Source organism: Podarcis gaigeae (assembly GCF_964106915.1).
Source record: "Podarcis gaigeae genome assembly, chromosome: 12".
NCBI classification, from domain to species: domain Eukaryota; kingdom Metazoa; phylum Chordata; class Lepidosauria; order Squamata; family Lacertidae; genus Podarcis; species Podarcis gaigeae.
In genome coordinates this window covers 317,618-342,017 of record NC_139688.1, presented here as the reverse complement: position 1 = coordinate 342,017, position 24,400 = coordinate 317,618, and the positions used below count along the sequence as shown (strand labels likewise).

The 24,400-nt window shown below is 56.8% G+C and overlaps 2 protein-coding genes across 4 annotated transcripts; one reads left to right on the top strand and one right to left on the bottom strand.

The window, feature by feature from the left end:
• Positions 1-109: 109 nt before the first annotated feature.
• Positions 110-13,058, bottom strand: ATG9B (autophagy related 9B). Of its 3 annotated transcripts, none has more exons than XM_083703809.1 (15): positions 12,883-13,058; positions 9,552-9,703; positions 9,427-9,470; positions 9,058-9,122; positions 8,170-8,343; positions 7,340-7,481; positions 5,987-6,735; positions 5,017-5,170; positions 4,194-4,373; positions 3,052-3,300; positions 2,754-2,956; positions 2,217-2,319; positions 1,920-1,983; positions 1,215-1,371; positions 110-519 (listed from the first exon to the last, which is right to left on the bottom strand). In XM_083703809.1, exons 2-14 carry the CDS (start codon positions 9,667-9,669, stop codon positions 1,256-1,258), a joined length of 2,361 nt encoding a protein of 786 aa, XP_083559935.1. In that variant the 5' UTR covers positions 9,670-9,703; positions 12,883-13,058; the 3' UTR covers positions 110-519; positions 1,215-1,255. The 3 variants fall into 3 exon arrangements, with proteins under 3 accessions (XP_083559935.1, XP_083559934.1, XP_083559936.1); XM_083703808.1 differs by lacking the exon at positions 12,883-13,058 and adding an exon at positions 12,200-12,476; XM_083703810.1 differs by lacking the exon at positions 12,883-13,058 and adding an exon at positions 12,200-12,440 and having other exon boundaries at positions 1,920-1,974; positions 2,211-2,319.
• A 61-nt stretch (positions 13,059-13,119) lies between these two features.
• On the top strand, positions 13,120-24,376 carry ABCB8 (ATP binding cassette subfamily B member 8). The gene is made up of 16 exons (XM_083703811.1): positions 13,120-13,360; positions 14,026-14,332; positions 14,648-14,797; positions 15,679-15,773; positions 15,931-16,036; positions 16,213-16,374; positions 16,909-16,994; positions 17,274-17,371; positions 17,734-17,839; positions 17,951-17,984; positions 18,208-18,344; positions 19,081-19,175; positions 19,758-19,891; positions 20,786-20,933; positions 22,244-22,494; positions 24,036-24,376. Exons 1-16 carry the CDS (start codon positions 13,221-13,223, stop codon positions 24,114-24,116), a joined length of 2,130 nt encoding a protein of 709 aa, XP_083559937.1. The 5' UTR covers positions 13,120-13,220; the 3' UTR covers positions 24,117-24,376.
• Positions 24,377-24,400: the final 24 nt, after the last annotated feature.

The window sequence follows — 24,400 nt, the reverse complement described above, 5'->3', positions numbered from 1 at the left end:
GGAGGGAGCAGCCCCTTAATCCCACGGTCCCGCCTTCAAATTCCCCCCCTTGCCCCAGAGGAGGAGAAAGGATTCTGTTGTCTATAGGAAGTGAATCTCTCTCGTTAGCCACATCTGTAAACATTTATTTGTCCCCAAAGGGTCCTGAGCTGGAGCCCCCTGCCCCCGGGGGCGGCTTTGCAAGGGTGGGGGGCACAGCGCAGGTCATATAGCAGCAGAGGAAGGTGGGGGGGGCATTTGGCTCCAGCCATCCTCTCATCAACCTCAGGACCCCTATAGCTCTATGAGTAGCACCGGGCAGGGCCTGATCCGGCCCATAGCTTATTCACCCCCGTGGAGGGCACACACCCAAAGCCAGGAAGGGGGGGGGGGTTCCCTCCTCCCGTCAGAGTCCACGGCCAGCCAAGGGCGGGCATCAGGCGCATTCCCACTCCTGCGCTGCTCCTCTTCTGGCTGGCCACGCTCCAGGAGGTGGGGGGGGGGGAGGAATTCCAGCAAGTCACCGGCGGCAGCCATCACCTGGAGGGGCAAAACAGGCAGGGTTAGGCTGGGGGGGGGGGGGAGGTTAGGGGGGCTGGACCCCAGGTACAAACGCTCATGCAAGGCTCGTAGGATGGGCCATGGGGTCAGGCCCCTCTCGTCCAGGCTCCTGCAGCCACAGGGCCAGCCAGAGCCATCCTGGCTCCTCCAGCTCCACTGGCTGAGAATGAACGAGACTCTGAACCCCAGGGTCACGGGCAAGAGAGTCCTGCCCTGCAGGGGGTGGGGCTAGATGACCCTCGCGGCCCCTTCCAGCTCTGCCACTCTAGGATTCTATGCTGATTCCTCCAGGATCTATCCGGTTCCCCTTTAACGCCACCCAAGTCGGTGGCCATGACTCCCCAGGGGAAAGGTGTCTGAACATAGCCAGCCGCCCAGAGCTGCTGACACACAGAAAAAATGGGGAAAAAGCAAGGCGACTCTCCCCCCCCCCCAGGCCTTTGCATCTCTAGCCCCATCTCTCCAGGAAGGAAGCAGCCTTGACCCCAGGAATCCTGGCCCTGGTGCTGCCACCCTCCCCTAACCCTGACCCCGAGGGAATGGGGGGGGGGTGAAGGGACAGGCAAGGAGGCCTTGGAGCGTGGGGCTGAGCTCTGCAGAGTCCCCCCTGAGCTCAGGTGAAGCCCCACGGAGGGAGGCTGTGGGTCAGAGAGCAGGAGGGGAAGGAGACTCACGTCAAGAGGAGGCTGGGCGATGGGAAAGGCGATGGCGGCTGCTAGCTCTTCTCCCTCTGCTGCTGCTGTGCCTGAGACGACTCTTCCTCCTCCTCCTCTTTCCAGCCCCCAAGGGTTAGATCCTGGCTGCGCACATGCAAAGAGGGCCTGGGGGAAGCTGCAGGGCAGAGAAGGAAGTGAGCGGGGGACCCACATGAGATTTGTATTAAATCAGGGCAATTCAAAACATAAGACTACAATATAGGAAAAGCAGAAAACGTCTTTCTGCCTCTTCCTCGCTCCCCCCGGGGGCAGGTGAATATTACACTCCAGGAGCCCCAGAGACAATTCTGCACCTGGGCCACTGGCAGGCAAGCGACCCCCCCTAACCCCCGCCTGGGGCAGGGAAAGGCAAGCAGAGGCCAGACGGCCCTTCAGGAGGGGAGGGCCATTGGGACCCAGCCCCCAGGGACTCTCAAGCTGGCCAGGGCTACTTTGACAAGGAAAGGGCTCTCGCCCTGGAGCTGACCAAGCCTCCTTCATGCTGGGCAACATGTTCTTTCCAGCCCCCACTAAGCCCCCCCCCCCCGAGGCATCGCCTGGCTCTCCAGCCAGGAGCATGGGCAGGGAGGAATCTTGGGGGAAGCGCCCCCAGGTAAGACACCCCCGGAAGGGAAGGAAGCCCCAGCAGTGTTGCGCTTCCAGTGCCCAAGAGGGGAGGCTCACCTGCTTGCGCCAAGGGCTGTGAGGGCGAGCGTGGGGATGTCTGGTGCTGCTGCTGCTGGTGAAGCTGGAGGAGAGGGGGAAGTCAGGAGGGCGTACTGGATCCCTGGGGGAGCTCACCCAGGACCAAGCCCCCTCCACCAGGGATCCCACACAGGTGAGACCCAAGAATGCTCTGGGCCCGCCCCACCACCCGGGAGACAGAGGAAGCACAGAGCTGGAAGGGATCTCCAGAGGCCATCTAGTCCAACCCCTGCACTGTAGGAAGACAATGCTGCTCCCCCCCCCCCAAACACTCACCTCATGCATGTAAATGGCATGCAGACTCATTTCGGCCGAGGCAAACTCAGAGAGCAGCACTGAGCGGCTGAGGGGCCCTGGGCGCGTCTCAGGTGGGGCAACACTGGGGGGCACAGAAAGGCAGGGAGCCATTGGCACACTGGCTGCAAGAAGCTGGGATTGGGCAGGGGGCAGCCCCCACCCTCCTCCACCAGCCCCTCTGCAGTCCAGGCCACAGGGCCCTCCCCACCAAGACCAGGCAGCTCCAAGGAACCACTTGGGAGAGAAAGCAGAAAAGAGGGGGAAGAAAAGGAAAAGAGACATGGGAAACGCAGTGGGCCGCCCAAGGATGAAATCAAGAGGCAGGGGGACAGAGAATGGGGTGGGGAACAGCAGGGGCCCAATGGAGCCCCCCAGGGTCTCTTTCCAGCCCCCCACCGGCTCCCTCCTTCCCTATCTGGGAGTCACGAGCACCGGGGCCAAGCAGTCCTGGGCCTGACCCAGCGCCGCCATCCTTGCGCCCGGGCCCCAGACCAGCCAGCTCTCCCCTCTGCCTACCTGTCTCCGGGGAGGGTGCTGTCGCTCTGGTAGACGGCGTTCTCACCCCGCCGGGGCAGCTGCGAGCAGGAGAGGGAGGCCAGGATGCTGGCGGCTGCACTGCCCGGCTGCCCAAAGCGCCGCCTCTCTGCCTGGGACGCCAGACCCCCACTTCCCACTGCCAGGACAGGGTGGGCCAGGACACTGGCCAGGAGGGCCTCCGGCTGCAGGGAGGGAGAGGCGGTTAGAGGGAGCGCCAGGAGGAGAAAGGGGGCTCAGGACCCCAGAGATGGCTCCCTCCCCCGTCCCCGGGACTCACCACGGTGCAGGGTCCCTCATCCGACAGGAAGGAGGCGCCCAGGGGGGCCTCGGCCAGGAGGCGCTGGGCAGGGGGCGCGTGGGCCGCATCCTGCTGCACCTTCTCCTTGAGGTGCCCGATGAAGAGGGAGCTCTCGGGGGGAGGCTGCCAGCGCGGGTTGGTGATGGCGAAGTGGACCAGGGAGAGCTCCGTCTTGCCGTTCTCTGCCTGCTGGTAGACGGAGGCCTCTGTCCGGCCCTGGGACAGCCACTGGGGGGGGGGGAGAAAGCAAGTTAGGCACAGGGAAGACTGGGGGGGCACACGCAGGGAAGGGGGCGGCTGGGGATTCAGGTCAAGAAAAGGAAGGACTTTCTCCCACAGGAGGGAGGGGGCCACCAACCTGTGTGGACCAAAGGCCCCCAGCCACTTTGGCCAGGCTCTGCCCTCCACGGCTGGAGGCAGCAAATATTTCTGGATCCCAGTTGCTGGAAATGGCAGGATGGGAGGGGACCCGTGGGCATCTGCTCTAACCACTGAGCCATGTACCCCCCATGTCAGTAAGGGGAAGAAGAATAGGACCAAGAGTCCAGCAGAACTGGGGGCTTGGCTGCAGGAAAGAAGCCCGGGAGTCCTCTGCTTGGCTTTGTCACACTCCCAGCCTCAGTCTCCCTGCCTGTAAAATGGGGCTGCTGTGTGAGACTAGGATTGTCAGTGGGTATTGTGTTATTTATTGCATTGACCTCCCCCCTTTTCCTCCAAGGAGCCCGAGGGGGCACACATGGTCCCCCCCCCCCACTTAAACAACCCTGCGAAGGAGGTGAGGCTGAGAGGCAGGGACTGGCCCAAGGTCACCCAGCGAGCTCCATGGCCAAGTGGGGATTGGAACCCTGGGCTCTCTCAGGTGCTAGCTTGGTGCTCTAACCACTATGCAACCCTGCCTCTCACGGGGGGGGGGGGCCTCCATCCAGCCCCCTGCAGCACTTCAGAATAATTCCGCCCGGAAACAAGAAACTGAAATGCCTGTCCCCCCCCCCAATTGGCCACACTGACTGGATGCAGGGAAGGCACAGGGTCACACGGCTGCTGGCAAACAGGCCTTAGCACTTGAAATCTCTCCCCCCCCCCCCCGGTTAAGACTGCCACCTCCAGCTCCCCCCCCATACCTGTGGGTTGCCATGGTTGCGGATGTCCAGCTGGGCGAAGGAGCAGATGTCCCCGACCCCCACCACCTCCACGGAGAAGTTGCGGAAGAAGTCGATGATGTCCAGGGCTTTGGCGCGAAGGGCAAAGATGAGCAGGAAGGGGGTCACAATGGGGCTCAGCAGCTCCTCCAGGATGAAGACCTGGGGGCACGGGGGGGGGGTGTGTGTCAGTGCCAGAGGTCTCCCCGCCCCAAAACCCACCCTGCCATGCGGGATGAGAGGGAGCAGAGGGGCTCCGCTAGGCGGCTGAAGGATCCGGCCCAGTCCCTCTTGCTAACTGTGCAATGCCTTCTCTCCCCTCTAAGCCTGCAGGCAGCACTGCCTCCCAGCCTTTCTGGGCACCCAGCAGGGCCTTCTCGGTGGGGACTGCTCCCAGGCAACTCTGGAACTCCCTGCCTGGGGACGCCAGACAGGCTCCCTCCTCGCTGGCCATCCTCCGACAGCCGAGAGCTCCTGGTTCCAACGGGACTTTGAGAAAGGACTGGCACTGGCATATCTCTATTGCGGAGGCCTGTGCTCTTAGCACACCTTTTAAATCTTAGTTTTAATTAGATTAATGATTAATTACATTTTTAAAATTGCCTTTAGCTTTATGCTTCTAGCTAACGTTTTTGCCTTTAGCTAATGTCTTTCGCTTTCGCTATCTGCGTCAGTCGCCTTGAGTCCCGAACTATGAAAAAGACACGATATGAAGAAATATTAAGAGCAGCTACTGATTGACTGCATGTCAGCGCCTTTCTGGGTGAACAGCAGGCTACAGATTCTCTAAAGACCTCAAACTCACCGCCTTGTACTGGAAGAGCTGGGCCAGCTCCTCCCGCGTCTCCGCCTTGTGGGCATTGCCCTGCCAGTGGTCAGGCATGTAGTGAATGTGCGCCAGGACGCACTGGAGCAGCTGCTCTGGGCACCACACCAGGTGCTCGTCCGGGATGAAGGACCTGCGGGAGGGGGAGGGGGTCTCGTTAGCACCCAGGAAGACCGGCCCAAACACCCTCCCCCATGAACTGGGGACATCAAGGTGGGGGGGGTGCCCCACACCTGGCGAAAGGAGCCTCCCCGCACCCCTCCCTGACTTCATCCACCAGGATTTGCTGTCTGGGTGGATGTGTGGCGGAAGGTGGAGGATTGAAGGCAATCTGCCAGGAGGTTGAGCCGGATAACCCTTAGGGGTCCCTTCTGACTCGACCATTCCACAAAATTCTGTTACCCACTGAAAATATGGGGTTGCGCTCACCTAAACAGACCCACTGAAATGAACAGATGTGACTGTGGTCCATCCATTTCAATGAGTCTATTCTGAATAAAAGTTAGCCAAGTACAGCCCCTGAAATCCCACCCGTGTGCTCAATGTGAGAAGAACCTGGGATCTGGCGAGGGACCAGTGCCAGGTGTCCCCGTTCCGCAGGGCAGAGGAGGCCAAGCCGGAGAGAGGCCTGTCTGCTGGAGATCTCCAGCCCAGCAATTGCACACTGGAGGTCCTCCCTGGAGCCGGCCTTGGTTAGGACCCCCAGGGGCAGCAGGCCTATTACGGGGCTGGCTTTTAATCTGAGGGCAGAAATCTGAGGGCTGAAGACTCGCTGGGGTTTCCCTTTGAAGCACACCTGAGACCTCGAGGGGCTAAACCTGCCAGCCTGGCCAAAGGCCACAGGGGAACGGGAGATGGGCTTCGGCAGCCGGAGGTGGAGGGCCGCATCAGGTGGGTCTTCCGGCCCTGGCTCCCTGGAGGGCCACATGCGCCCGCCCTCCTGACCCACCTGGCGACGGTGACGATGACCCCCAGGAGGGTGATGGCGGTGAGGATGTGCTGCACGGTGAGGACGTCCTCGTCGTAGACGGTGAGGGCGATGAGGACGGCCAGGAGGGAGCCGGCGAAGAAGCAGACGTTCCTGGCCAGCAGGGCCAGCAGGGGGCTGGCAAAGGAGTTCATGTACTTGGAGGCGGGCTTGTAGCCGCGGCTGAGGCGCGCCTGCAGCTCGTGGTCCAGCTCGTTGAAGTGGCGCAGGTAGAGGCGGCCAAAGAGGGACCAGCGGCGGGCGCCCAGGCTGCCCGGCTCCCTCTTGAGCACCTCCGTGTAGCTGAAGAAGGCGTACAGCACCTGCCACACCAGGATGAAGGGGCAGAGCAGCAGGTTGGCCAGGCCCAGGAGCACCATGCCTCGCCCCAGCCGCCGCGCCAGCTCCAGCCGGGCCCCCGCCCGCTTGTACTGGGGCTGCAGGCTCCACTTGCCCTGGAAGAGGGAGCCCGGCCCCCAGAAGAAGAGCAGCTCCAGGTTGTACTTGAGGCCCTGCGTCAGGAAGACGGCCTCGCCCAGCAGGGGCAGGCGGAAGCGCACGGGCAGCAGGGCCTTGTTCACCATGGCCACCAGGTAGTTCTTGAAGCGCAGGAGGCGGTGGTGGATGTCCAGCTCGCTCAGCTCCCGCTTGTGGACGCACATCGGCTGCTCCCGCTGCAGAGAGATCAGCCGCGCCTGCACCTCCTGCCAGCTGCAGTTGCACAGCTCGTCCTGCGGGGGCGCAAGAGAGGAGGGTGAGGGACACGCTGGGCGGGGGGAGGGGGTCAGGCTGCTGTCCCTGGGGGAGGCAAACCCCAACCTGCTCACTGGGTCTCTGACCATCAGGATCTCCCAAAGGGGGGGGGGAGAGGGGGAAACGCTCCTTCACCCCTCAAGTCCTGCCTCCGACTCCTTCCTCCACCGACAACATTGCCCCCAGGGCAGCAAGGAAACAAGCACAGAATGCTCAAGCACAGGAACGGCCCTGTTCAGTCAGGCAGACCTTCAGGATTCGGGTGTTATTTGGAAGAGACTGTCCCCTTTTCCTATTGGCAGAAATGCAGGCATCCCTTGTTGCAATGAGATTCTACTTGAGCCGTGGGATGTCAGCAGCCAAGGAGGCATCAGAGGGGAGGTAATGGGGGGATGAAGGAGAGGGAGACTCAGCAGACCCACCGGCTGCCTCCCGAGGAACAAGGGGGGTCCTTGCTGGCTGCACCCATCGCCCCCTCTGTGCTGGGAGGTATTTAATGTTAGAGGCTGCTTGTTGGCTGAGGGTGGCCTATAAATAATAAAGTTCTTGTTTTTCTTCTTGCTCACTCACTCACTCACTCACCGAGGGGATCTTGAGGGCCTTGGTGTAGAAGGTGCGGATCTCCCAGTAGCCCAAGAGGCTGCAGAGGACTTTCACCAGGCGGTAGACCCAGAAGGTGGCAGCCATCACCAGCAGGAAGATGATCCAGCCGCTGGAACGGATCCTGAGGGAGGGGAGAGGGGGGACACCAGGGCCCAATCAGCCGGGCCAGGGGAGGGTCAGCCGAGGACAACGGGAGGGAGACCCCAAGCAGGACCCGGGTGCGAGACCAACACTCTGCCCTGCAGGCACGGGCAGCAGCATCCTCTGAGCTCCAGGCTGGGGAAAGGCTGAAGGCTGTTGGGGAGGGACCTGGGCTGGGTTGCACTCGGTCGCTCCAGATTCATCAACCTGGATTAACTCCGACCCTTTGCTAAGGGTTGTATGTGTGTAGGTGTGCATGCGTACATACAGGTGAACAGAACCATAAAGTTGGAAGGGACCCCCAAGGGCCATCTAGTCCAACCCCCTACAATGCAGGGGCAGCTGTGTATCTTAGCTATATATCATAAAAACAAAAAACCCTCAAAGCAGTTCACAAAAAGACAAAATAATAAAACCCAGAAAAGCACACAACATACAAGAGTTAATTCATTAAAACTCACACCACCTTGTCTAAACAGGAACGTTTTCAGCAGGTGCCAAAAGGAACACTGTGAAGGCGTTTCCCTGGAGTCAAGAGGCAGGGAGTTCCATAGCATCTATCTAACTGGACCTCTCCCCGTCCCCCCAGCTGCGAAGGAGGTTTGGGGCTCCCGAGGGCCGACCCCTTCCCCGCAGGAGGGTCTCTTCTCTCCCCCCCCCCCACTCACCTCTGGGCGCACTGGGGCGTCGGCAGGATGGCATCAGGCAGCGTCACCTTGTTCCTCTCGGGGAGGGAGCCCCCTCCAGGGTGAGTGTGATTGACAGGCCGGTTGGCAAAGAGCACGTCGTACTCCACGCAGCAGAGCAGGAAGGTGGTGAAGGTGACCACAAACAGGAACTGCCTGGGGGGAGAGGAGCCAAGCAAGTGGGGTCAGGAGAGCCCCCTCTGCCCGGGCCCACCCTCAGCCTGCAGGACTCTCGGGGCGCATCTGGCCCAACCTGCCTGCAATGCAATGTGTTCCCTGTTGGGACCCTTTGCAGCCGCCGTGGGGGCTCCCTCTCACCCCCTGCCCTGCCCAACAGGGAAGGAAGATCTGGAGGAGACCCCTGGGCCTCCCCACTGTGGACGGAGAAAGGCACCTAGAATCCTAGAGTTGGAAGAGACCACCAGGGCCATCGAGGCCAAGCCCCTGCCAAGCAGGAAACACCATCAGAGCACTCCTGACATGTGGCTGTCCAGCCTCTGCTTAAAGAGCTCCAAAGAAGGAGACTCCACCCCACTCCTGCAGCCTGGAGACGAGAAGGCCGAGAGGGAATATGGGGGCTCCCTCCAAATAGCTGAAGGCTGCTGTGTGGAAGACGATCAGGCTTCTTTCCTGGTGGACTCTCCTTCCTGGAAGGTTTTTAAGCAGAGCTTGGATCATCTTAAGCCACAAGTCCTGCATTGCAGGGGCTGGACCCCTCCCCACTCTATGAAGACAGCTCCCAGAGCGAAGAGAGGAGGGTGGGCAGGTGCTCCCCTGCCCCAGATGCCCACCAGCTCCCTCCTCCTACTCCTCCCCGAAGGGCCCAGCAATGAAGGGGGTCAGAAGGAGGGGGCAGTTTGGGGTACTCACACCAGCTCAAAGACGTCTGAGAGCATCATGCAGGCAAAGCCGTTCTTTTGGTGGAAATGGTAGATGTGCAGGATCTGTTAAGGAAAACCACTCTGCTACGCCTTGCCTTGGAGACCCCCCCCCCCCCGCAGCCACCTAGAAAAGAGGGGGCTCCCAGCACATAGCATCCCCTTCCCCCTTCCTCTGGGATTCCAGATGCCTTCTGGGGCCGCTGAGCCCCACACGGGGAGGGAAATGCACTTTGCTCGTGCTCAGAGGTGCTCCCTAGCTGCTGGGAAGTCCTTGTAGCATATTCATGCCAACTCTGGCCCAGCGGCTCTGCAGAGCGGCCTTCCTGAGCAAAAGATGCCCAAGAACCAGGAAGGATATTTTGGTGAAGAAGTGGTCCAAGTTCTTGATGTGATGCCAGGAATCTGCAAAGGAGGAAAGAGTGAGAAGGGGGGCTTGGCTGAAAGGACCCCCCCAGCTGCCCTCCCAGGCCTGGGGAGACGTACCTTTCAGCCCCTCTGTGACGTGCACCAGCAGCTCCTTCTCATCCTCAGGGGGAGAGTCTTCCTCTTCGTAGTCGGGGAGGCGATGATAATCGCCATAGTGGCTCCCACTGACCTCCATGGGATTCGCTGAGCTGCCCGGCTCCCGTCAGACCCTGATTGGGACACAGGGAGAAGGGGGCAGATTATCACTACTGTTGCATTTCTATCCCACTTTGCCCCCCCCAAGGAGCTCCAGGTCACGTGCAGAGTTCTCTGTCTCCCCATTTCATCCAGTAGGTTAGGCTGAGAGGCAGCAACCGGCCTTCTGAGTCACAAGCGCAGGCTCTCTGATACAAGGCCATCTCCAGGACACTTGGGGAGGGGCAGCCCCCCATGCCAGCCGGGGGTCGCCAGGGACCACTCTCCACTTGCCAGCATTGGGGCTGTGGTCAGGGAGAGTGGGGAGACTTGGCTGAAGGGCGCAGGGGGTCCAAGGAAGGGAAACTGGGTGCTGACCATTGGTTGTTTTTGGGAAGAGGAACAAGGACGTTTTTCGGTAACCATCAGGAGAAGGCAGGGGGGAGACTTTGGGCCCGTTTCTCCTCCTCACCCTCATTTTCTTTGTATGACACTTTTCCATAGTTAAAGCAACATGCCAAGATTTACATCATCACAAATATTACAAAAGTTACAAATGAGTAAAACACACCAAAAAGTACACAACCAAATTGAAACAATTTGCACATAAATCAAAATGCAGATCCAAAACTGCAGATCCAAAAATTCAAAGAATCATAGAGCAGTAGAGGTGGAAGGGACCCTAGTTGGACTAGGGTCATCTAGTCCAACCCCCTACCATGCAGGAATCTCCACCAAAGCAGCCATGCCAAGAGGCCACCCAAGGAAGGAGAATGCTCCGCTTTCCTCTGCCTAACAGCTCCTACTGTGGCTCTGGATGATAAGGGAAAGGGGGGAACCTGGGAACCGGGGGTGAAACAGCCAAGAGGGAGAAAGGAGCAGATCCAGCGGTAACAAGAGAGCAGGTCTCCCCAGGAAAGAGGCACCCGGCTGGCCTGGGCTCCGGAAGCAAGAGTCCAGGGGAAGGAGGGTTTTGCCAGCTGACAGGCTGGCCAGGAAAGAGAGAGAAGGCTTTATTTACTTCCCGTCCTTCAGCCCAAGGTCCCAGGGTTGCAACGTTAAAAGACAATACTGAAAACAGTTAAACAACTTGCCATCAGATATGGTGGGTCCTAAATCTATACACCTCAAGTGTCAAAGGTCAGGGTGAAAGAGGTGTGTCTCAGCATCCTCCAGAAGCTGTAGAGTGGGGAGGAGTCCTGCAGCTGAGGGGCTGCCACAGAGAAGACCCTTTCCTGGGGCACCTGCTACCCCGAGCCTCTGAGGGCGGAGGAAGAACCAACCAGGCCCCCTCTGCGGATCTCAAGGCCCAAGAGGGAAGGAGGTGGGTTGGGGCCTGGGCTGTGTGAATCGCTGTCCTTGTTTGGCCAGGCCTGGTGTCTGGCAAGGGACAGGGAGAAAGGGGATGAGAAAGCCGGGCGGAGAGGCGGTCTCTTGGGCAGCCTGCTAAGGTGAGAAGCATCTCTCCTATTCTCACGCGGGGCTTGAACATTAACAAAGAAAAGAAGGGCACTAAACCAAACAGGTTCTGACTTTTCAGGTGAGATGGGGTGGGCATTGGGAGAGTAACTTGATCTCTTGGGCTCCGCTGGCATTCCCTTGTTTACTTTTGGCAAATGACAGGAGAAAGGAGGCAAGGAATTTCCCTGGGTCTGCCTGAGCGCTGGGACAGGGGTCCTTCTTCACAACTCCAGGCCAATATCTAGCTTCCCTTCTCATGCAGAGGCTTGCCTGGGCAAAACCTGGCTCTCTCCTTTTATGGCATTTCCAAACAAGCACTGCTGAGTGCGCTCCGCTTGCCAGGGCCTGGATTCAGCCCTCCATGAGGAAGACCCATCCCCTCTCACACGCTACACACCCGGTCACCTGCAGAGGCCAGGAATGCCCTGGATCCTGTCCATCTGCCCTGCTCCATTTCCTGCCACTCGCTGAGTCACTTCCCAGCCATCCCGAGGCCACCCTCTGACAACCTGGCGCCTTCCAGCTGCTTTGCGCTACAACTCCCACCAGCCCCGGCCGGGACACCTGGGCTGCTCCAGGCGAAGCTCCAGGAGGGCGGCTGTCCCCCCCCCCCCCCGCCACTGGAGAAAGGAGGGAGAAGAGAGAGCTCTGCTTCATGGTTAGGACAGAGCAAGAAGCTCAAGCAGAGATAAACACAAGTGTGTGTGTCCCACACAACACCCCTTAGAGACTCTGCTTGCCCCCTCCTCCAGGGGTACCCCTCCCACTCCTCAGGAAGCTCCCCTGGACCAGGACAGACTCTTGGGCCCCAGACCCAGCCCTGCCTGCTCCAAGCTGCCACAGACCTGGCGCCGTGCGGCCACAAGGTTGTACCAGCTGGGTCAGAGTTACCACCCAAAGCATCTCGGGGGCACCAGATGGAAGAATGCTGAGTTCCGGCTCCTGTCCCCCCTCTGCCCCCCCCCCAGCCAAGAGAGCTCCACCTCACCCACACCCCCAGTTACTGGCCAGAAAGTGACAGCCGTCCCCCCCCTCCGGGCTCCCTGCCTCCCCCCACGCCCTGCCTTTACCGCTGCCCAAGAGAGATCTGCTCGGGGGATCCGGCAGTGTTGATGTCCAGCAGGAAAATCAGCCCTTTCCTGCTCGCCTTGCCAGAGCCCTGAGTCACCCAGGAGACGGCTCAGGGCAGAGGGAGGGCCGGATCCCGGCAGCGACTGAGAGGCTCAGCACCAGGAGAAGCAGGCGGGACCAGGATTCAGCCCCCAGCCGGCCCAAGGGGGGCAGAGAGGGTGGTGGGCTCTCCTCTGCACTGGGGATGGGCTTCTCCCCTATCCCAACATATGGAGGTTGGTGGGGAGGAGGCACCAGGCGAGCTAAAAATACCCAGGGCAGCAAATTCATAAACAACCCAGGGCCGGGTAAACATGCTGTACAGCTGGCAGGGCGCCACCGGGGGGGGGGGAGTGAGTGACGGGCAGGCCCTCGGCAGCCCCACTAGGCCTCACAGCCCCCCCCCCCAAGAGAGAGAGAGAGAGAGAGAGAGAGAGAGGCTCCTCCTTGGCAAGGTGCTCTCTTGGGGAAGGCAGGACCCACCCGGGCTCTGCCCAGAGGCTCTCTGGCACAGAAGCGCCCCCCCCCCGGCCCCGCTCCGCTCCCAGAGCCCAGCAAGGAAGGCCTGGAGGCCCCGCCCGGCCGGCCGGCCGGCCTGCGGGCTCTGGGGCTGGAGCCTCCAAGAGCGGGGAGCGGGCCTGACCTGGCTGCCTCGGGCCTCCGCCGCCCTCGGGCTCCTCCTCCCGGGCCGGGCTCCGCTGCTCGTGCTGCCGCCATCTGTGCCTGCGGCCCGGGGAGGCTCTTCCGGGGCTCAGCGGGAGGGGAGCTGGGGGGCCGCCATCCTCCCGGGCGGGCCTGGGCGGGCATGGCTCTCTCTCGGGGCAGGAGGCGGGGCCGCGCGGCTCCTGCTGGCTCCGCCCCCTCTCTCGCGCGCGGGGCATTGTGGGCCGGCGTCGTGGGCGGCGGTTCCAAGATGGCGGCCGCACTGGGGCTCCTGTGAGGGAGGAGAGGGCGGAGGGGGACGCGGCGCCCGCTCCCGCCATGTTGGCGCGGCTGCTGCTGCTGCAGCTCCCGCGGCCGGGGCGGCTCTCCGGAGGCCGCGGCGGCGCGCCCTACTGCTGCTGGCGGGCCCCGGGGCGGGCGGCCCAGAGAGGGCCCTGCCGGGCCTTGCTCGTTGCCAGGTAACCGTCGCCCGCGCGGGGCAGGCCGGGAGCGCCTCGCCGAGCCGCCTTGGCGGGGCTGGTTGCCTTCCTCCCAAAGCAGAGAAAAGGACATGCCGCAGGCAGGCTTCCGCAGAGAAACCTGTTTCGTGAACGAAGGCAATCTGGTTCAGCAGGAGGTTTTTTTCTGTGAGATCAGCTTCCTGCTGAATGGACCTGCAGCTACTGTCACTTCCAGTTAACAAATGAGAGGCAGAAAGAAGCTTCACTGAGGCTGAATAAGGGGGTTGCATCCGGGGTTCCTACAACCAGCCCAAAGGCCTTTGTGAACCAGTCTGACTTTCCCTGCCCTTGTAGTCCCAGGTTTGGTGGACTCAGCCAGGCCACCTCTCTTGAGGAGAAAGTGTGGTCCTGGGGATGGAGAGCAATGGTCTTGCCAGGGATTCCCTAAGTGTCCTGGGGTGAGTTGTGCCAATGACCCCTCAGCTTCATTTTCTCACCTGGGAATAACAATATCTTGTAGAGTTATTAGGATTACATTTTCCTGATCTCTACGACATTCAGGGGATTGTACGGTCTTTGGAAGGAAACTGCTCTTGTCAGTCAAAAGCCCTACCTAGCAGTGTCTTCTTCAGCCATTGACCTGAATTGAGATGATTGGCTTTCTTTTCCTCCTCTCCTCGCAGGTACTCGGGCAGCCATGCCAGGTTCTCATGCTTCCTGCGGGCTCCCAACCGCTTGGCCAAGCCAGTCCCAGCCATGCTGCTGCTCTTGCCCCGCAGCCTCCTCCCACTGGGCCGGGTGGCTGCCTTCTTGGCAGGGCCAGCCTTGTTGGGACTGGGGGCGGGCTTCAGGCGGGCCTTCTGCCAGGAGCTCCAAAGGATTGAGGTGGTGTGTGTCCCCCCACCTGTGGAGAAGGAGCCAGACTTTAACTGGGCCATATTCTGGAAGTTCCTGCGCCCACAGCTGCTGGCGCTGATCGCAGCAGTCTTGGTGAGAGCCCCTTCCTCTTCTCCCATTGATGGGGGGGGGGTGGCCAGTTGTGTCCTGTGCAAATGATGGGGAAGGGTGTGGTCAAATTTTGGAGTGTGTGCACACGTGCCCAGACCAACAAGCACACCTGTGCAAAGGCTGACAAAGTCAGAAGGAAACAAAGCCCAAAGAAAGGTGTATAATGTGGGAAGGAGCAGAAAACCCCAGCCTAACAGTTTGGACTAGAGGGTGAAATAACCACAGGCACAGATTGTGTAGTGTGACATTTCTGAGTCCAACTGCCTTTCCTCACCTTGCTTCCCCCCCTGCCTTCAGTTTGCCTTGGGAGCCGCAATGCTCAACATCCAGATCCCACTGCTGTTGGGCAAGATGGTGAATGTGGTAGCGCAGCACATGCGTGTGGCCGATTATCTCCGTGTGGCGCGTCGACCTGCCTTGCGCCTGTTGAGCGTCTATGGCCTCCAGGTGGGTGCTAGAGAGGATCTTTCTGGGAAGCGGCTGTTTGGCCCCAAGCTCAAGTGCATTTGGGGTCGTCCTCGGGGTGGATTTGTGTGGGGAGGAGATGAGGGGACTGATGTGCATATAAACAACCAGGAGTCTTGTGGCACCTTAGAGACTAGCACATTGTGCATAGGTTTTCATGGACTCAAGCCCTCTTCTTCACATGCATGAAGCGAAATCCTAGCAGGTATTTAAGGGATAAATTATAAGGTAAGAGCTGAGTGACAGTGAGATGCAAAAGGTGCAAGGAGTGATAATTAGAACTGAGATGGCATTGCCAAGTCAAAGGGCAGAGAACCATTCACAAGAAACCCCCATAGACACAACACAGATAGTCTGGCACCGGTCAAGCTGTTTAATTTCATGTATTCATTCTCTCACCCTTCACCCTAATGTCCCAGGGCAGGTTGTAACATAAAACACATTAAAACAGTTTAAAACATTTTACAATCACCAAAGGAGGTGGGTCCTAAGAATATTCACCTCAAGTGTCAAAATCCAGGGTAAAGAGGTGTGTCTTCAGCATTTGCCAGAAGCTGTATGATGAAGGTACCAGACACATCTCTGTGGGAACGTAGTTTCACAGTTTAGGGGCTGTCACAAAGAAGGCATTCGCCTCCTTGCCACCCCCCTCAATCCTCTGAGGTTGGGGAATCCCTCTCTGGATCTCTGCACCCAGAAGGGTCAGTAGGGAAGTCGGCTGTCTTTATTTGGGGCCTGAGTCGTTTAGCTCTTTAAACACTAACAGCTAATTAACAGCTATCGCGTGTTAAAAATCATTTGTCTTGGTTTTGCACTCAAGTGAGGTTGTGCATCTCATCCCACCCCCTTCTATGATTTTTCAGGGACTGATGACCTTTGGGTATATCCTGCTTCTCTCTTGGATTGGGGAGAAAGTGGCCAATAGGATGCGCAAGCAGCTTTTTTCTTCCTTCCTCAGGTAACTGGCCTGGGGGTGGGGGAAGGGTTGCAGGGTGGGGTGCAGGGTGGGGTGGGAGGGTGAAAGAGAGAGAGAAGGGTGGAACTTGAGATACGTCCAGGGGCTTGAGCTCTTCAAAATAAGAGAAGTGGAGTGACTTGCCGCCCTCTTCCCTAAGGCAGGAGGTGGCCTTCTTTGATGCCAACCAGACGGGGCAGCTGGTGAATCGCCTGACCACGGACATCCAGGAGTTCAAGTCCTCCTTCAAGCTTGTCATCTCTCAGGTGTGGGGACTGGGCTGGTTCAAAGCTGGGCTTGGATTTCCCGGGACAGGGTTGGGGGGGGGACTTGAACAATGCATGAGATGTTTTCCGTGGGGAGGTGAGTCTGGTGTGGGGCCAAGGGCTCTTTCCTTAATGGCATGTTTCTGTCTTCTCCCCCCTCCCCACCCACTCCTTAGGGCTTGCGCAGCCTCACCCAGACTGTGGGCTGCTTTGTGACTCTCTACTTGATCTCACCCAAGCTGACGGGAATGCTGGTGGTGGTGATGCCCATTTTGGTGGGGGCCGGGGCCTACATTGGTGGCTCTCTGCGCAGGCTTTCACGCAAAGCCCAAGAACAGGTAAGAGAGGCTCTGCCAGTGTGCAGTACGGGTACTGAAGCTCCACCCAGGCCATTGAAAACCCCCGCAAGTCCCCCCCCCCAATACTTTCTGGTCTGTGACTGAGCTCCTTTATTCTCCATCACGACTTTCTAGAATTCTGCTTTATGTCATTCCTTCTTTTTTGCTGGATTCAGCCAATTATTCTAGGTGAATGAGCTGCTTTTGTGTGCTGTCCGCCCCCACCCCCTCTACCAACCTCAGAGTGGCAGACTGGAGCTATGGCGGTTACTTGCAAACAAGAGCGTTCTGCTCTCCCCATGTCAGCAAATCATCCTGCCTGCCCCACATTGTCATGGGTTCTTTTCTGGAGTAGCTCCTGCCTTTCCCTCCCTCCGTCCCAATTTAAAAATACATTCCTTTGTAAAGTGTCTTTTCCTTACAGTGCATCTGACTGGAACTGATTCCCGGAGTTAGCCAAGCCAGGATCCTCCAGGTTTGCCCCTGGAGCTTGCTGACCCCCCACAGTGACTTCTGCTTCTTTCTTGACTGCAGGTGGCCAAGGCCACAGCAGTGGCCGATGAGGCTTTGGGCAACGTCCGGACGGTGCGGGCCTTTGCCATGGAACCCAAAGAGCTCCAGTGAGTCCCTCCTCTCCTGGACTGGAAGTGGCTGGCTTCAAGATCACCACTCCCTCAAAATCCCCGGGGGGAACCCAATATGTTGGTAGTCCTCCCTACTCCCACCCCAAGGTGGGGAATACAGATCAGCTAGTTGCTCCCTTTCCTTCTGTGTGAGAGCCCTGAGTGAGGCATATAGCCATCCCATAACTTCTTTAGTCCTCTTCTGCTGGCCCTGTGCAGGTCTTCCAGTCTTCTCCCGAAACTGCTGGCCTGAGCTGCTTTCTCTGTCCCTTGCAGGCAGTATGGAGCAGAGGTGGATCAAGCTAGTCACCTCAACATGAAGCTGGGGCTGGGCATTGCCTTCTTCCAGGGGCTCTCCAACGTGGCCCTGAACTGTGAGTGGTGCTTGGGGGGCCACTGGTGAATCTTTGGGCTGTGACTTCATTGTGATGCTGCGGTTCTCTCTGTTGCTCTGCCCTTTCTGGGACAGCATGGTGGTTGCTGGAGCAAATGCACTTTAAACCTCACATGTTCTGAGAACACGCAGTTGCCCACTCGATAAAAATGCACTCCTCCCTCCCTCCCTCCCCCCCTTTTCATAAGTTTTCCTAACACAGCTTTTGCTAACCTGGTGCCCTCCAGATGGCTGGGACTGATGGGATTTGTACTTCAAAATATCTGGAGAGCACCAAGTGGGCAAAGGCTGCCTCAGCCGTCCCACCACCTCCATCTGCTGCCACCTTGTTTTCTCCCCCAGGTATTGTGCTAGGTACCATCTTTGTAGGCGGCACCCTCCTGGCTGGGGAAGAGATGACACCAGGCGACCTCATGTCCTTCTTGGTGTCCTCGCAGACTGTGCAAAGGTAAGGCCCTACCAGGCCTCCCATGTGCCCCAGTGACTGATCAGAGACTCCCCCCCCCCGCCATGTGTTCCGTCCTTTGCCCTGACAAACTCCCTAATTGTGTTCCTCTAGGTCCCTGGCCAGCATGTCCATCCTGTTTGGGCAGGTACGTGGGGGGAGGCTGCAGGGTGTGGAGGGCATATGGGGGTCTCCTCCTTCCCCACAATAACTGGACACAAGCTAAAATGCACCCAAGCTTTGTGATAGGTGGTGGAGTAGTTCATGTGGATGTGGCCAAAGCCGCCATGTTCCTGGCAGCTGAGCATGGGGGGGACTGGGTTCCCCGAGAAGCCTTCTCCTTGCAACCTGTGGCTGTTGATCTCCTCCAGGTGGTGCGGGGGATGAGCGCTGGGGCCCGCGTGTTTGAATACATGACTTTTCCACCAGAGACCGCGGTCTGTGAGAAAGAGCAGCTTGCCTGCAGCATGCTGAGCGGGCGCATTGAGTTCCATGATGTCTCCTTCAGGTGAGACCCGGCTGTAGGAGGTGGGTCAGCTGACCTCTCAGGAACGGATGTGCTCTTGTGCACAGGGCTGGAAAAAAACAGCACAAAATCTATAGTACACAGACAGACTTGTTTTTCCCTTGTCATTCCAGGCATTTTTTTTTTTTTTTGGTAAAAGCTCAGTGGTTGGAGGTTTCTGAATCCCAGGTGCTGGAAACCACAGGAGGGGAGAGGTCCTGCTTGAGTGTTCCTCACATGCCTCTGGTTGGCCACTGTGAGAACAGGGTGCTGGAATAGATGGGCCCCCTTTGGCCTGTATCCTCAGACTCCTCCCAGTCACTCAAAAAATCCCTTCTGAAGCTTACCAGGCATTGTTCAGATGTTATCAGGCTTACCTCTGCAGCCACACAAGCAAGCAGCTTGCTAATATTTTTCATTGAGCAAAAGATTCTCAGGGAGCAAACTCCTTTGCCAGATATGAGGCACTGCAGTGGTGAGATGTGATCATCTGCTCCTGCAATATGCTCAGCCCTTCCTGTGCACAGCCCCCCCCCTTCTGCTCTCCTTTCTCCCGGCTTCTCCACCTCAAGGGTCCTGCTCGCTTGCCCTGGTGAAGCCTCCCTCCTCTGTGATTGGCTCCTGCGCCAACCCTTCCCTCATCTCTTGGTGTCCTTGAATGCCAGTGGGATCAGCCAGTCTCTGGGCTAACCATAGGGCTGGTCCACCTCAAGGCCTGATCTCTTTCTTCTGTTCCCAGCTATCCCACCCGGCTAGGCGCCAAGGTCCTGCAAAACTTTTCCCTCACCATCCCTGCTAATAAGACAGTGGCTATTGTGGGGCCGTCTGGAGGAGGTAAGTGTCTCTCTCTTTCCCATCAGCAGGACCAGGTCAGCAAAGGTTTTACCACGTTTAGACTTCCCTGCCTGCTGGAGTGGTAGAGTGTGTCTGTGTCTTTGGGTCTCCTCCCGAGATCTCGATCAGTGAGCTCTTAATATCACCTAAGATGGAACTAGTCATTTGGTTACACCATAATCACGACTCCTTTCTGAAGTGCCTCTAAGGCTCCTTTCCGGTTGTAAATCCCTTTGTGAGATGCTTCCTCCTCCCACATTGCCCACCTTTGATTTGCTCATTGGATTGTTCCTTTGCTAAACCCCACACTTGGTTGAATTTCACATTCCCAGATGGGTCCATCTGTGCCCTGTGTTTCATGAAAACTCGACAACTCATTCACCATGTGCTGTTTCATTTGAGTAATGGCCAAACACCTCACTAACCTCTTCTGCTGATCCTGACTGAATAGTGCCAGATCCTGGTCTCATGGCAGTCTTCCTATTCCTGCCCTCAAGTGCCAGCAAAGCTCTGTGTGGGGGGGGGGGCGCTCTGCATGGCCTGGGGAAGGAGCCTTTGGTGACTTCTCTTTCTTCTGCCCAGGGAAGTCTACTGTGGCAGCCCTTTTGGAGCGGTTCTATGAGCCCACGGAGGGCGCGATCTTTCTGGATGGCCGTGATATCTGCACTCTTGATCCCACCTGGCTCCGTGGAGAAATCATTGGCTTCATTAACCAGGTGAGAAATGTGGGTGGAGTGGAGGTGCTGGTGGCTGAAGAGTGGAGCGGAGTAGAGAAATCGCCTGCAGAAGACTGAAAGCAGCGGAGTATTTTCCCAAGATGAAAAAAGAAGGCAAACAGAAGGGGATGCTGCATGCAGTCACAGATCAAGGGGAGAGAGGACGTAGCTTTCATTTTCCCCAGACCACTAGAACATTGAACCTGATTAGCAGAGAACCATAAGAAAGAGATTCTTTCTTTTAGTGGCATGCAATTAACATATGGAATAGAGTGTCACTGGCTGGTGTGATGGCCACCAACCTAGATTTTTTTTTAAGGGTTGGTTTCTTTTTCAGAGGATAGGTTTTTATTTGACTGTTGATTGTGATAGCTGAAGATTTATTTATTCATTGCATTTCAGAATTTATAGACAACTGTGTATTCAGAGCATACCAGAGTGAATTTGTGCATTCAGAGAATACCAGAATGCAGAAACTGAATATAAAACATAGTATAGATAATAAAGCAGTATTAAAACAACAACAAGGATTGAAAGCTGTGGGGCTGCTGTGGGAATGTGACCTTTCTGCTCAGCAGCAGCTACCAGCATGTGGTGGGGATGGCTGCCTCTGCTGTGCAGTCTGCTTAGGGGCTCCCCGGACCAACTGGTGGTCATGGGAGACATGGGAGTAGCTGGCCACATCCACCACCAGCCCCCTGCAGCAAGGCAGTACTGGTGGTCTTGGGCTGGAGTAAGAACATGAATGATCTCACTGGAAGAACTTCTAGGGAGAGGTAGGAGCTGCTGATGTTTTTGCTGATGTGACAACAGCAGCAGTTGTGGGAGATGTTTTCCTTGGGCTCAAGCTCCTCCCTGTGTCTTGAGACCTCACTCCTCTTCCTCCTGCCCCAGGAGCCTGTGCTGTTCAGCACAAGCATCATGGAGAACATCCGCTTTGGCAAGCCTTGCGCATCGGATGCCGAGATCTATGCCGCTGCTCGCCTCGCCAATGCGGATGAATTCATCCGCAGCTTCCCAGACGGCTACAACACTGTTGTGGGTGAGTCAGAGCAAAGGGGTGGGGTGGGTGGCAGGCTGGGTAACGTGACTGCGACTAGAGGTGTGTTGTTAGACAAATCTCTCCCTGCCTTCCCACAGCAGAGGTATTAAGCTAACAGTTTGTGGTAGGAACCTACTATAATTAGGAAAAGGGGAGTCTGACCACTTAATCCTCACTCAAAGGAGCTAAGTAAAGATTAGACACTCTCAGAACAAAACTAGAACTTTTATTGGTTTACACTCAGTAAGGTTCTAGCTTTGTGGTTACTTTTCTGAAAGGCACAACACTTCGTTTCAAACAAACACTCTTTACAAATATATTTAAGATCTTCCATAATTTCATGCTGCAAATCTGTCACTGGACAGTTAAATTATTTGTAGGACAGCCGTTGTCTTACATTACCTGGAAATGACTCCTAGCCCCTTCTGGAATCCTAACCTTCCCCTTGGTAGACAGAACCTTCTCTGCCCACAGACAATCCCTATCTGTATCTGAAAGCCTATTCACTCTGACAGACAGACCTTTCTGAGTCTGTTCAAATAGCCAGAGACACCTTTCCACCCACCCAGACAGAAAGCCCCTCTCTCTAATCCCAGGTTCCTGTCTAACCCACAGGCAGTTCCTGTCTGGCTCTTAAACTGATGGCATTTTTAAAATATTCTACTCTCTCCCTGATTGACAGATCTACTTGCCAGCTTCCACCATAGGGTGGACATTAAGGTTTTGAGAAAATGTTTGTGGAGTGGGGCAAGAGTCCTGATTTGCATTCTCTTAAACCTGGCAACCTCTCCTGGTTGTTCTACAGACTCCCCCTACTCCTCCTCGCATCTTTTTTTCTGAACTCAGGCTGCAGTTCCCCTCCAGCCTCGGCACAAGGCAGATTTTATTGTGCTTTATTCCATGTTTTTTTTAAAGTTCAGCTAAATGACTGGTTCCTGCTCTAAGTGGGTTCACGAACACCTCTAGAAGACGAGGTAGAGATATTGGAAGTGGTATCCTCAGGGCAACACATTCTGGGGCTATTTTGTGGCAATTATTTTCATCTGTGTAGATTTCTGGCTGCCAGATTTGGTGTCACTTGGTGCCAGATTCAGGCCTTGGCCACGAGGTTTTCCCATGATGCTACAACCTCCTATGGGATGGAAAGGAGCACTTCTGCATGCCCCCCTCTCTGTCCTGTGCCGCGCCAACTCCAGGGGAGGGGGCTGGGGAGAGGAAACAGAGGGTCCACGTCAAGAGGACACGCTTGGTTGTACTGGCTGTCTGCTTCCCCTTCATCTCTCCTCTCTGCGTTCTCTCTCCCTTTCCAGGTGAGCGTGGGGTGACCTTGTCTGGCGGGCAGAAGCAGCGAGTGGCCATTGCCCGGGCCCTCATCAAGAACCCCAAAGTGCTGATCTTGGATGAGGCCACGAGCGCCCTGGATGCGGAGTCGGAGCACGTGGTGCAAGAAGCCCTGGACCGGGCAGTAGCTGGCCGCACCGTGCTGGTCATTGCCCATCGTCTCAGCACGGTGAAGGATGCAGACCTCATTGTGGTGCTGTCAAAGGGTCACGTGGCTGAGGTGAGGCAGCAGGGGAGGAAGGCAGCAGGCAGCCTTGACTTGGGGCCTCTCCCAGCTTGGAAGAACAAAAGGGGGGGGGCTGCCAATGAGAACTGGATTTGGGGCCACTTTGTGGATTTCAGCATCCTTGGGCCCCAGACCAGTGCAGCTGGGCATTCCTAAACCCACTGATTCCTCTGGGCTTACAAAGGTTAATAGATAAATATCTTACCAGTAATTGCTGCAGGATGTTAATAGCAGAATGCAAACTTCTTCACCTTCACTCAACACCAGCCTAAACAAGTGGCACAGAGTATGAAACTCTGTAGCCAGGTGTGCAGCTCCTTCCACAGTGTGCACTTCAAGCTCTATGCTTCCGGATGGAGAAGGACTGCAGTTGCTCACCTCTCAGCAGACCACGAAGCTGAAGTCTGGCCCCATCCCCTTCCTGGGAAATCCACTTTGTTAGTTTGCTGCCCCCTTCTGGCACCTGCACTTTATGCAGGCACTGCGCCATCTGTCCCACTGCGGTCTCCTTTGACTGGCAGCAACTCAGGCCATTGAGAGAGGCCTTTCCTGTCCCTGCTAAGTGTGAGTGTGTGCTACTGTAGGTAAACATACATAGTTATCGATAATAACAATGTTTGCCAAAAGTGAAGGACAAGGTGTACAGAAGTTCTGTGACAGTTTTGTTCAACATTCAGGTGTATACAAAAACAACAACAGAACAAGCCTTCAGACCTGCAGATCTTTCTCAAGTTTGCTGTACCAAAGCAGCACCTATTGGGAGTGGAAACTGATTGAGCCCTAAAGAAATAGAATAAAATTTGCTAATAAATTCTAAAACAGCAGTTTCATGCTGTTCATCCCGGTTCATTTATAGAAACATTTATAGACCACTTTTCTGCCTGAAGGCATTTTACAGCAATTTAAGTATTACTACAATTAATTAGGGACAATTAGGGACGCGGGTGGCGCTGTGGGTAAAAGCCTCAGGGCCTAGGGCTTGCCGATCGAAAGGTCGGCGGTTCGAATCCCCGCGGCGGGGTGCGCTCCCGTTACTCGGTCCCAGCGCCTGCCAACCTAGCAGTTCGAAAGCACCCTCGGGTGCAAGTAGATAAATAGTGACCGCTTTCTAGCGGGAAGGTAAACGGCGTTTCCGTGTGCAGCTCTGGCCACGTGACCCGGAAGTGTCTTCGGACAGCGCTGGCCCCTGGCCTCTTGAGTGAGATGGGCGCACAACCCCAGAGTCTGGCAAGACTGGCCCGTACAGGCAGGGGTACCTTTACCTTTACAATTAAATAGGTGAGGATTAAAACAAGTCATAATGAAACAGAGGCAGAACAGGCAAGTTTAAAATGCACTAAATGCTTGGTGTAAGAAAAATCTCTTGACTTCTGTGCTAGAGGACATGATAGAAGGGGCCAGTCTAAGCTCCTCTTATTCTTTGTAGGAGAATGGTGCTTGTGTCGGATCTATGCAGCTCTTGGCACTTCTGTTGACTTTGGGGGACTGGAAAGTGCTGCTCTTGTTTCCTGATCGCCCTGTTTTTCTCCTTCCAGTCCGGGACACACACGGATCTACTACGGAAGGGTGGCATCTATGCAGAGTTGATCCGACGCCAAACCAAAGATGGAGTCTGAAGCAGGAAAGCTTGTTTTGTTGCCCTCGAGGAAGTATTATTGCCTGATCTGCCCCCATTTCACTCAGGAGCTTATCTGGATTCTGATGCAGTCCCAGAATTGGTTTGCAGGGGTGCAGAGGGCCAAGTCAGGAGCCTGTTGCCCTGGAATCTGCCTAGTGTTATAAAATACCCTCCCCCAACTCTACCTGAGTTCCAGCACTGAACGGAGCTTTATGTAATTTAAACTTGTTTTTCAAATACAGTATTTTTGCATTTGGATGGTGTGTCTGAAGTGTTTTTAGC